General features: G+C 55.2%; 3 protein-coding genes across 3 annotated transcripts; 2 read left to right on the forward strand and 1 right to left on the reverse strand.

The window, feature by feature from the left end:
* Window positions 1-1,919: 1,919 nt before the first annotated feature.
* Window positions 1,920-2,675, reverse strand: SPBR_08668 (uncharacterized protein; the record flags this gene model as incomplete). Its single annotated transcript, XM_040766906.1, has 3 exons — window positions 1,920-2,396; window positions 2,471-2,554; window positions 2,643-2,675. The coding sequence occupies 3 exons, from the start codon at window positions 2,673-2,675 to the stop codon at window positions 1,920-1,922; spliced, it is 594 nt and encodes a 197-aa protein (XP_040614747.1).
* A 1,059-nt stretch (window positions 2,676-3,734) lies between these two features.
* SPBR_08331 (U4/U6 small nuclear ribonucleoprotein PRP4) lies at window positions 3,735-5,487 on the forward strand (the record flags this gene model as incomplete). Its single annotated transcript, XM_040766569.1, has 2 exons — window positions 3,735-3,816; window positions 3,884-5,487. 2 exons carry the CDS (start codon window positions 3,735-3,737, stop codon window positions 5,485-5,487), a joined length of 1,686 nt encoding a protein of 561 aa, XP_040614748.1.
* An 870-nt stretch (window positions 5,488-6,357) lies between these two features.
* On the forward strand, window positions 6,358-8,466 carry SPBR_08242 (serine/threonineeeee-protein kinase psk1; the record flags this gene model as incomplete). Its single annotated transcript, XM_040766480.1, has 1 exon — window positions 6,358-8,466. One exon carries the CDS (start codon window positions 6,358-6,360, stop codon window positions 8,464-8,466), a length of 2,109 nt encoding a protein of 702 aa, XP_040614749.1.
* Window positions 8,467-12,379: the final 3,913 nt, after the last annotated feature.

The following is a 12,379-nucleotide window of genomic DNA, read 5'->3' on the forward strand; positions in this document are numbered from 1 at the left end:
CTTCAAACACAAACAACTAACCAAGAACTATTCTAGTGACAGCGTTTCCTTTCGCCTTGTCTTTATCCCAGAATAATTGTGAAGCAACTTTGATTTCACAATTTCTTGGGACCAACAGTTACATCCGGATTCCTAGACGAGGGGCTCAAGACGCTGCCACCACAAACAACCATCCAAGGTAAGATCTTATTCATCCTTATTCTTGTTCCTCAATCATGTGTCAAGGCGTGGTCTACGTTTACTCTTGCCGGCACCGGGATGTTGGCCAGCTTCATCTCTGCCACAAGGCACGTCACCCCACTAACTACTCCGGCTGCTGGCCGTCCATGGTGTACCTTTTCACCGGTGCTGTTCCGAAGCGGCAGTGTGAGAATACCAAGACGGTGCGTCAGTATCACGGTGAGCCATGCTGGACATGCCGCACAAACCTCTCGCGCCCGCCGGCAGCTGTTGCTCTGCCAAGGCCAGCTCACTTTCCCTCTCGTTCATATGAACCTGAACCTATGATGCGGATGGAGAAACCGAAGACCGCAACTACTAACACTCCTTCTACCACATCTTCTTCTACTCGTAGGCAACAGCCAAGGGCTCCCACCCTGCCTCCCCCTGTTGTCATCTCCCGGTCTTCGCCTCTGCTGCCGCCTTCACCCCCCCGCACTTCTCGGCCAACCAACGCCAGCGGCCGTGTGCGCATTTCTCCTGCGGCCGCTCGTTCTGGAATGGTTATGGCCTCTCCTGCTCCGTTTTCCCGCCCGCCGCGGATTTCTCCTAGCTCATCTTCGAGCCGCAGCCGAAAGTCCGGTGGCGACGCTCTTCTCCCTTTTCCCAACTCCCGTTCTAAGATGTCTCACCGTCGACTGGACCAACAGGCCGCTACGCTACTTGAGCCTCCGGCCTTGACTTCGACCCGCCCGGTCGGTTTGTCTCGCCCTCATGTTCGTCGGCCACCGACATCTACTGGGCCATACAAGAAGATTCCCTCTTCTTCTTCGTCGTCGTTGCCCGCTGGCAGAAGTCCCCCTCCGGCTCGCAAGCAACATAAAGCGAACATTGCTACACGCATGGCGGCTGCTTTGAGGACGCCTAAGAGCACGGAGTCGTTTGCTTGTGTGGATTCCCGTCGGGTCGAGCGTGACTGGGTTTGAGGTGTACGTTCCGGGTAACCGTCATTCGTTAGTGTCCCGTCCTTTTTGCTTGTCGTGTTTCTCCTGTCTTGTTTTAGGGGAGTCCTGTAAAGCGGCGTAGTGCATAGTTTAGAACTGTATTTGCGTTCAGCCTTGTGCTCCCCTGTACCGTAGTCTCCGCTCTCGACACGCTGGCTTCGTGTTGTTAGGTTTCGTACTTTGACAATTTCCCCTGTTCTCTTCTTTTTCTTTTTGTCTTTTCTGTTTGGTCTGCATTTGTAGCAATCACAACTATATAAAGGCGCGTGGAAAGCTACCGTATCTAGATTCCAAACGGTCAAAAAAAAGTAAAAAAAGTAAAAATAAAAAACGATAAAAACACATGTCCATTAACTAAATTTAAGCCTCTAAATTCCGTGATGGGGAGCGAGAACGTTATGTGCCTTTTTTGGCAGACCAACGGCCAACCTTAATGGAAGAGGCTGGACCAGTCGTAAATATTACTTTCCCTGGTGTTGCGCGCCTGATTCTGGACGCTTGTTTGGATGTAGTGGAGACCGTAAATGGTCGTCTCAATAAACTAGCACAACGTCGAGGCCGTATGCACAACATAGCATCGTCTAGGGTATGCTTGTAGTAGATCGACGTCGTCGACATCGCAGGTAGAGTCGTGTGATCAGCACACTGTCCTTGCTATTTCCCGTATGTGGTGGCGTTTTAATCGCCTGTATATGTGCATAAGTAAGTTGTGAATGGTGAGTATTGGGCTAGTCGTCGTAGCCTGCCCCATGGTGGTTACTGGACCTTGCCGTTCTTGTGATCTTTGGCCACAGCCTTGCTCGCCTGGAACTTAGCAATCTCCTTTTGCACCTCGCGCTCCACGCGGCCCTGCAGCTCCTGCCGATAGCCAAAGGCAAACAGCAGCTCCAGCCACACAAACAGCGGTGCCAGAAAGATGGCCTGGAACAGGTTGTCCAGTAGCGCGGGCGCCTGGCGCTCAAACTTCGCGTGGCCGATAAACTGCAAGATCCATGAAGCGATGTGTGTAGCTGCCGCGTAGGTCATGATGGCGTGGGCGTCAAAGTGAGAGAGGGCGTAGTTGCCGGCGGCCGCGCCGCCGAGGCAGAGAAGCGCGAGGGCCGTGCCGGCGACGGGTTCTAACAGAACATAGAGAGAACCCCAGGTGATGGCGGCGAGCGTGCCGAGGTTGAGGGGCAAGTTCGGAACCGTCAGCCAGGACGGTAGGGGAATGAGTGTGGGGGAATTGGAGGCCTAAGAGAGAGAGAGAGTGTGTGTGTGTGGTTAGGATCCGTGTTCCAGCGCATGCAGTCCGACAGCGTGCTTACCATCCAGAAGCCAGTAAAAAGAATCAATGGCACACAGATCATGTGGACGACGACATTGGTTTTGTTATGATGGTAGGTGCCATACTGTCCGAGCAAACATGATGTTAGTCGAGCTCTGAGGTTGAATGCCGAGCTACAGATACCCGTGAAAGAGTGTTAAGGGCCGACTTACAAAGACGAGGTGCTTTTCCAGGTCGAGAGACATCTTGGGCAAGCGGACCGGGCCAGGGTAGAGGTACACGGAGGAACGGGTAACAGACAGTCAGGTCTGGAATCACGCGAGGAGTCGAAGGCGCGCAGGAGCTCACAACGATAGTGGACGAGGGGCAAACGAAGAAGAAGACAGGTCGAGCTCCTTCTCTACGCTGCTGAATCCATCCGAGTTGGATAGCGCAGCGCAAGACCAAACACAGGCCCGGTGAAGAGCGAGCAGTGGACAGGGCGATGGAATAAAAGTATAGCGTGGCCTACCGGTATTACTGAAGAACACGAAACGTCTAGCGTTCTCAAGAGGACGCCCCTTTCATCATAGTAGAGCGGGCTGACGCGTCGAATGCGCTGCAGTGGATGAAGAGAGCGTTTTTGGCTCGATGTGCTTGGCGTAGCTTTGCGTTTGCTCGCGTTCGTTGAGGAACGAGGCACAAAACGTGGCTGCGAATTGCAGAGTGCCACAGGAAGGTGGGATGCGCATGCAGTTACGGGACGCCGGAAGATGGGGCAGGAGGGCTTGCATGGACATGGCAAGAGGATTGTTCGGCGGTGCCTTCCCTGATGGGACCATAGCGGCCGCCTGATTGGCATTGGCGGCTGGTCTCCCTTGCTGTTGGGCCTTTCATGTGCTTCTCAGCTTTCGGGCGCGCGCCACTGGGCGCTGATCAGAAGGGTTGGACAGGGAAGCTACGACATTGGCGCTAGGTACATTTTACTGCACGTGACATCTCTGAACGCGTTGCCCGTCGCACGCTCCGCGGGCTCGCAGAAAACAGGCAGCTTCCTTGCAGCTTCCTTGCAGCTTCCGTGCAGGACAGACGACATACCAACGTCGAAGCATACCTTTGACGACGGCCAAGGCCACGAAAGACGGCAAGGATTCCAGTCTGAAGTGAACCTGAGGGAACTATAACAGCCCCTGCACGTACACTAAATTACGCCCGACCCGCAGCCATTAATGTGGCCCTGTTGAGCCCAACGTGCCTCGATCTCGACGACAAACTTATCGATACTATAGACGTCGCGGAGACTGTCCTCGAGCGGAGCGGACACGATGATTCATCCGTCGCGGATGGCGTATGTGGAGGACGCCGAGGAGGAGGGCCGGCCAAGGGGCATTGACCTGGCGAGCATTCGTATGTAACCCCTGCCTTGTTTCCAGTCTGACCATGTATCCTCAGTGTGCTAACATCTCTCCGACAGCCCTTGAACATGACTACGATATGCCAATGACGGCCTCGGGCATGCCGGCCGAGAAGGCATCGGAGCTCCTCGCACAGCTGGCCCGGAAAAAGATCGCGGCAACGGTGTCTGTTCCAAAGGAGGACGCAAAAGTGCGCGAGAAGCTCATCGAGATCGGCGAGCCCATTATTTACTTTGGCGAGACGAACCAGGAACGAAAAGCACGACTGCGGGACTTGCTGGCAGGCATAATTGCCGACCGCAATGCGGCGGCCAAGGCGGCAGCGGGCGGCGGCCCTGGCGGTGAGGACGTGGACATGGACGACGCCCTGGGTAGCAGCGACTTGGACGACGAAGATGACGAGGACGATGAGGACGGGCCCCAGGAATTCTACACATCGGGCGGGCCCGACCTGCTGCAGGCGCGCCTGGACATCACGGCCTACTCCCTGCCTCGCACGCGTCGGCAGGTGGCCTTGCAGCGCGCCGAGTCGGCCATCCCGCTGCGCACGCACGTCAAGTTCCGCGACCAGGTCAAGAGCAAGCTGCGCGACTTTGAGCTGCAGGCCAGCCAGCCGATTGGCGACCGCAACGTTAGCATGACGCGCATCTCGCCGAGCGGGCAGTACGTGGCGGCCGGCAACTTTGGCGGCTCGCTGGGGCTGTACCGCGTGCCCGACCTGGAACACACGCGCAGCCTGCGCGGCCACACGAGCAAGATCAGCGGCCTGTCGTGGTTCCCCGGTGCGACGCTTTCCGAGTCCGGCGTGTCGGCCGCGGCGGTCAATCTGGCCTCCGGCGGCGCCGAGGGGCTCGTGAACCTGTGGTCGCTGGACCAGGATACGCCTGTGGCGACGCTGACAGGCCACGACCAGCGCGTGTGCCGCGTCGAATTCCACCCATCAGGCAAGTTCTTGGCGTCCGCGTCCGAGGATGCTACGTGGCGCCTGTGGGATGTACAGCGAGCGGGCGAGGAGGGACCACCTGGTGGCGGCACCGACGGCGGGCCAAGCAGCGCCCAAGTCTTACGCCAAGAGGGGCACTCGCGTGGTGTGTACGCGGTCAGCTTCAACACCGATGGGTCGCTGATTGCGAGTGCGGGCCTCGACAGCATCGGCCGGATCTGGGACCTGCGGTCTGGCCGCACGGCCATGATCCTAGATGGGCCCCTCGACGGCCATATCAAGCCCATCTACGGTCTGGACTGGGCCGCCGATGGCCACCGGTTGCTGACTGCGTCGGCCGACGGCTGGATCAAGTGCTGGGACATTCGCAAGGTGCAGCGCACCGGCGGCATTGGCGCACACTCGAGCACCGTGTCTGACGTGCGGTGGTTCAAGGGACTGGACGATGGCCTTTTGGGCACGCCGCCCGGCACTGACCCGGAGACGGGTGTGCAGCAGCCCAAGGTATCTGGGACGTTCTTCGTGTCGGGCGGCTTCGACCAGAAAATCCAGATCTACTCGGCCGACGACTGGGCGCTGGTACAGACGCTCACCGGCCACACGGGCCCGGTATCGAGTGTGGACGTCAGCCGCGACGGCATGTGGATTGTGAGCGGTGGTCACGACAAGACAGTCAAGCTGTGGGGCCGCGATGACGGCTCGAGTCTTTACTCTACCTGATGCAATTGTAACCGACTGGCCGGATAGATAAAAAGAAACCCAAATACGATACCCATGATACTATGTGTTGTCCGCCTGTTGCCTGCCAAGTGAGTCTACAGTGTTATGAAACATGACGTGGAAAGAACAAGCGAATTTTTTTTATCCTCCTCTTTCTCATCGCGCCGGGTTCATGTTATTTTTTTTCTTCTTTTTCTTTTCTTTCTTTTCTTTCTTTTCTCTTTCTTTTCTTTTCTTTTTACTGGGTCCTTGGCTCTTGCCGTGCCGCAACAGAGCTGCCAGCCGCTAGCCTTACGGGCGGAATGTGCTCTCTCTACTTTACCTGACTCGCTGCTTCCGTCCAAATTACGCCTGCTATTTTTCAGCTAGCACCTAAAGTGGACCCGCTGCATTTTTCCTGGGGAATTTTCAAGGCTCCACCTTATTTTCCTCGGAGGGAAGTAGGCATACTTCTGTTCTCTCTCTTCTCACTTTCCTCCTCTCTTCCTCTCTTTTTGCTCTCCCTCTTGTCACCACATCATCATTTCGACAACCCCCAACAAATACGAACGATTTATTATTCGCCAAATTTCTCGCAAATGCCTAGTACACCGACACCAAACGTCCACTCTCCGTCTTTCTTCGCGTACCAGATGCGTGTGCCAAGTGCCCAGAACCTCCTTCGGAAACTGATTTCGGACGCACGTTGCGACGCCGAGCGCCGCCGGGGCGATACCCCTTGATCAAGAGGGTTTAGTTCCATCCGCGCGTCGTATAGGCGGAGTCCGTTTACGATATATCACGGCCCGGCAGGGAACATCGCCCTGCATCGTACCTGACACACCCCAGTACACCCCTACGCAACACCCGCACTTCTGTTCATCCGCAGCAATGGAGGCTGCATCCCCGGCACTGACCACGGTCCGTGGCTTCCACGGCACGCCCGTCACCTCCGGCGATGAAGATAGCGACTACGGCGCCGCTCGTCATAGCAACGGAAACACGCCAAATGGCAGCGGAAATGGCGCGGGCAAGGGCTCACGGCGCGGCCGCAAGAAGCCCATGGTCGTCCTCGATGACGTCGTGAGTGCCAACTGCAGCCCTGTGCTGCGGCCTGCAGGATCTGGATCGCCTGCCATGAGCGGCATCGCTAAGCTGCGCATGCAGTTGGAGCCGCTTAGCCTCGACAACTCCGCGGCGTCTTCGCGTGCCAGCTCCCCTGGCGGAAAAGGCCGCTCGCAGCTCCAGCCTCTGGCGCCCGTCACAACGGCATCGGTGACCGTGGCCTCGTCCGCAGTGACAGCTGCACGCATCGCATCGCCACTGTCTCCGACCAAGATACGCACTTTACACAAGCACCAGACGAGCCAGACGAGCCAGACCGGCCGTTCCGATTTCATGGTTAGGAATTACGACCAACGCCCAGACTCTTCTTCGTCCGCCAAGGCGACCAACTCCGACGCAAGCGGCGCGCAGACGGGCCAGAGCAGCCGTAGCACGAGCCACGATGGCGTGTCGAGCAACACGAGCGGCGACGAGACGGAGCCAGAGACGAGCGGCACGAGCTATGTGATTACGCTCAAGAACGATTTCATCAGCGAGAGCGTCCGGGACGAGCATGCCATGCCGACGAAGGATGCCAGTTCAGCCACCGCCGCCGCCGCCGCCGCCGCCGCCGTTGATAGTGGTGAGATCGAGGCGTCCATCTTTGGTGGCGATCTTGAGCCTGAGGACGTCCCAGCGACATTTGCCTCTACGAACACAGCGACGGCTCGTGATGGCAATGGAACAGTCGATGGTGCGCATGTGGCTGACAGCGGAAAGCCCAAGAAGATGACGGCAGACGACTTTGAGCCGCTGCGCTGCCTCGGCAAAGGTTCGTACGGCACCGTGGTGCTGGTCAAGCAGAACTCGACGGGTCGACTGTATGCGCAGAAGCAATTCAAGAAGGCGTCCCTTGTTGTGCACAAGAAGCTTGTGGAGCAGACGAAGACGGAGCGCCAGATTCTTGAGTCGGTCAACCGCCACCCGTTTGTCGTCAAGCTGTACTACGCATTTCAGGACCGCGAGAAGCTCTACCTTATCCTCGAGTACGGCCAGGGCGGCGAGTTGTTTACGCATCTGAGCTCTGAGCGCATGTTTAGCGAGTCGACGGCCGCCTTTTACATGGCCGAGATGGCCCTTGCCTTGTCGCACCTCCACGACACGCTGGGTGTGGTGTACCGCGACCTGAAGCCGGAGAACTGCCTGCTGGATGCTGAGGGTCACCTGCTGCTGACAGATTTTGGCCTGTCCAAGGTGGCTCTCCCCGGCCCCCGCAGCCGGGCGGGGTCGACGGCCACAGAAGCCTCGGACGATGCGTGTTGCAATTCCATTCTGGGCACCGTCGAGTACATGGCGCCAGAAGTTGTACAGGGCCAAAAGTACGGCCGCGCTGTTGACTGGTGGTCCTTTGGCGCGCTGGGCTTTGACCTCATGACGGGCAACCCTCCGTTCCGAGGCCGTAACAATGCCAAGATTCAGGAGAACATTGTCAAGCAAAAGGTTGTGCTACCGTATTTCCTGAGTCCGGACGCCAAGGACCTGCTCACGCGGCTGCTGCGCAAGGAGCCCCGCAAGCGTCTAGGTGCCAACATGCCCAAGGACCTCGACATTCTCAAGAAGCACCGTTTCTTCCGCAAGATCGACTGGGTGCGCCTGGCGGCGCGCGAGGTCGAGCCGCCCATCCAGCCGGTCATTACGGACCCGGAGCTTGCTGAGAACTTTTCGACAGAGTTTACGGACCTGTCCCTGAGCCCCTTGACGTCGCCGACGACGGGCCCCAACGGGCGCGACCCCGATCCCTACTTTAGCCCGTTGTCGGCGCGTCCGCGTGGCCGGAGCATTGCCGGCGGCGGACCCAGCGGCATGAGCTGCCGCGACGATCCGTTTGGTGGATTCAGCTTTGTTGCGAGCTCAAGCCTGCTCAACGAGAGCAACTTCCCTTCGTTTATGGAGTGAGGACAGGGGATCCTGACTTTGTTTTACGACATACATAGAATAGACTTTACAGGTCTAGAAGACGACAAAGACGGAAGATGAGAAGATGAAGGCTGGATAGATGTCTTTGGGGCGGAGGTGGTGGGGTGTGCTTTTTTTTTCACTCTATATCTCGGTATACGACGTTGCTTGGAGGGCTTTTGTTGCATTTTGATAGAATGCGCTGCGATAGGGCGGAGAGCTCGTCTATCACAGACCACAGCGTGCCTCTGATGTATCTACAGTTGTGTCGTACAGCGACACGAAAAGAAACGTGCTGGTCTGATTATACACAGCGAGACCACGCACAAGACAGCATAGCAAGGAGTTTTGCCGCTTGGGCCGTTGAATTGACCTTTTTTCTACTGTTTATTCACTGTGATGAAAATGATCATGATAATATTCTAGAAGGATAAGGACACAGATGGATGTCCTATTCTGGGAACGTCATTTGGCCTACAGGATAAAGTGTCCATGTTCTTTCAGTTGTATCAGACACGTACGACGCACGCTCTGCCCAAGCGCTCGGAGAACATACGTTTTAGACTTTTCGGGTTGGACAGGGGAACACCCCCAACTTGCAATTTATTGTTTGTAATCCCCTCTTGTGACGACTTGACGCCTCCAATTTTCAAAGGATCAAGAGCCGAGGGAGGCATCCCATGCAGGCCAAGTCATTACGCCCTAAGCCCAATCCCATTCTGGACCACGTCCCGGACTCAAGCCTAGCCCAATTCATGCAAGGTGTCTCGCGATCCCTGGTTCGGACAACGCCCAAGGTGCCGGTGCTACGGAATGCAATACAAATACACCATGGACACGTATGCGTCTGGGTATATGTCATACATTTTTTACATTTCAAGCCACCGTGGGTGTAGGTCGTACTGCAGAACGGGCGGAAGAAGGCATTGGTCAGAACGTATTAACGCACGGAATGTGTTCAGTAGAGGCTGACTAAATGAGGCGTTTCGCAATCCCTATTTTTGGCCGCGAAGTGGAAGCGGCTGAACTCCGTATTGTCTCTCCTGAAACCAGTCCTCTCTCACGCAGCGTTGTATGTTGGCGGCGTATTGCTTTCGTGTTTTTCGTGGTTTTGGTTATTTCCGTTTTGTCTGTGACTGCTCCTTTCCCTCGCTGACTAGCTGTGATTCGGACAAGATGCCCAGAATGGGGGAGTAATTTGACCTCGTGACACACCAAGGCTGGTCACCTTCTGCTTCATTCTTCCTGGTCGTCGCCCGTTGCTTCGCCTCATCCGAAACCAAGAAATCCACCCAAAATCGCGTTGGTGGAACACGCCGCACGGAGGATTTCCTGTCGTCTTCGTGCTAATTTCTCGCTTTGGCGTCCGTCCGGAGCAACCCCATTGCTCAGTGGCGCTTGGCGATCGCCCGTCAGCCGTGCGGCCTCATGAGTCTGTCCGCACCGGGTCTCTCTCCTCGACCCTTCATGCTGCCTTCTACCCTTTGTCACCGGCGCGGGCCATCTATCCAGCCTCCGTATCTAGAAGATCATTAATGAATGTCGTAGTCTTCCGTCTTCTTGTGGATCTCTGTCGCTCGACTGCAACGTAGACGCCCGAAAATACCGTCATTTTCAACTCACAGTTTTCCTCTTTTTGTTTCTCGCAATACTTCGTACAGACAGGCCTTGCTCAGATAGCCAAGCCTCAAGCCCACGGCGGCCAAGTCAATAAATGCAACCCCATCTCACTCCTCTCCCACGGTCCCACAGTTTCACGATGGGCTCTCCCGGTGGCGGTCTGGCCAGGCCAGTTCGATAAACGACATCCCTTATCTAGCGTATCGGCGCGTTGCGACTGCTAACGTTTTGGCGGCGCGTCGTAGAGTGACAAGCACTCCTGTTCACTTTTTGCAACATGCAGATTCGGAGTAATGGTAGTCAGGGTTGCCCTTCCCTTGTAAGTCGAAAGCGTTTAGACGTATTGCGCTTAGACCCAAACAAGCCAATGGACGCCATTGGCGCCTTCTCCTTTTCTCTTTGTGCGCACCTTCTTGTAAACATTGTTAGTTCCAACTTGCATCGTGCCTTCCATATTCCTTTGTTCCTCCTTCCTTTGTTTCATCCCAACCCCTTTTCTGTATCCTTCTGTCAATCGTTGTTGCCTTTGTTAAGAAGGTCACCAAAAATAAAAACATGACGTTTGCAGAAGGAGACGCTCAAAGTGGCAGATCCATTTCTTTCCGAGACAACTCGTTATCAGTCTGACGCCGTTGTTGTAGTGTTTTGGTCTCTCTCTTCTCTCCTCCCTCTCTCTTCTAATTCGTCCTCCTATTTTATGTCCTGTGATTGGGAATGTCCCGCACCGCATACCTGCGTGCCTGTGCAATGCGCCACTCCGCGCCGAGCACTGCAGATTTCATTTGTGTCGCGGACAATCTCGTCATCCTGTCCGCTCCTTTCGCCTGCATTCCTCGTTGATGGAACGACGCCATACAGAGGCGAGGACGCGCGTTTTGATCAACATCGGCCATTGTTTTTATGCTACTGATATTGCTCACGTTGCAGCATTATACCTTCTTGGCAGATCAAGAGTGCAAGCACCACGCATGCCGTTGAAACAGAATCTCGAATCCTGCCCTCTTGACTATTTCCTCTGGTACAGGCTACGCAACACAGTTGTATTACTGTCTTTGCGTCCTTCTCACTATCTCGCACGCCTTTCAGCCGACGGAACGTACCACGAAACCGCCCAGTATCTGTCGTCACTTGCTCGGCCCAAGTTGAAAAAATTCCTCACTCTGCAGGACGTCATCTGCAACTGATTGACCATCTTCCTTTGCAATCCGGACCACCGAGAGATCTCTAAAAATACGACAACACGACCGCCGTAAGACTTCGGCCCTTGTTACAATCTCGCGCCTTTGGGGGCAACGCCCGTCCGTAGCGCCTCTTTGCATCTTGCACATTGTATCCCACTCGCTAATCGCTCGACGAAAAGACGACCAGGAGTGCCGTGGTCCCGGAGACTGATCGGCCTGGTGCTGGACCGGCTGTTCTTGTTTGTCCGTTTTCAGATAGCCTTACGCACAGAGAGCCCATCCTGGCACACGGAATGGCACTGCACACATAACGCGCGGTATCATTGTGCTCGGCTCCTCTTGTTATCCCGGCGGGTACACAGACGTTGAGCTGCACCAGTTTGACGGCTTATTCATAATTCACATCTGGTTGGTACATTGACCCTTGTCTTGACCCTTGTCCAGCTTTTGTGGCTTCAATAATGTCTTGTTTTCTCCGCTCAACTTGTCCCCCATCTTTCCTTGTTATTATAACAACTCTTTGTCTCCCTCCTGTGATTCTGCAGGAAATTCTTTCATGCTGACCATTGCTAACCTACCAGCCGTCCCGGATATGTGATTTTGATTTGGCCATCTCTCAATCTCCTTGCACGCCTACTGGGTAATACGCCAAAACAACATCGGTCACTTTTACCGTTTAATTAACTGTCCCTCCTTTCTCATTGCCGGTCGACAGCGAATTCTCCCTTCGTGCATATTTATTTCCTTCAGAGCCTACGACATAACAACTCGGTTTCTTAGGTGCTCGATCTGTTTACTTTATAAACACAGCATTTGACCTTACAAGAACGCACATATACACACAAACAGACACAAACACAAGCGTTCCCACGAAACACAAACCAGACTTGCAGTTGCGCATACACAGTGTGTTGTGTTTCTCTCATCATTCCTTTGGTTTCCCAGGGTCTCTTATCTCGCGCTCGCTACTGGACGATTTAGTGGTGCCAAAAGACGAGCACATAAGTTGTATTTAAACACGGCAGCTCCTTGAAAATTCATCACACGCATTTCACCTGGACGTGTTCCTCATCTTTTTGTCCTTCACGCCCGTCCAAAAGTACCAAACACCA

The sequence above is a fragment of the Sporothrix brasiliensis genome (assembly GCF_000820605.1).
Source record: "Sporothrix brasiliensis 5110 chromosome Unknown Cont22, whole genome shotgun sequence".
NCBI classification, from domain to species: Eukaryota; Fungi; Ascomycota; class Sordariomycetes; order Ophiostomatales; family Ophiostomataceae; genus Sporothrix; species Sporothrix brasiliensis.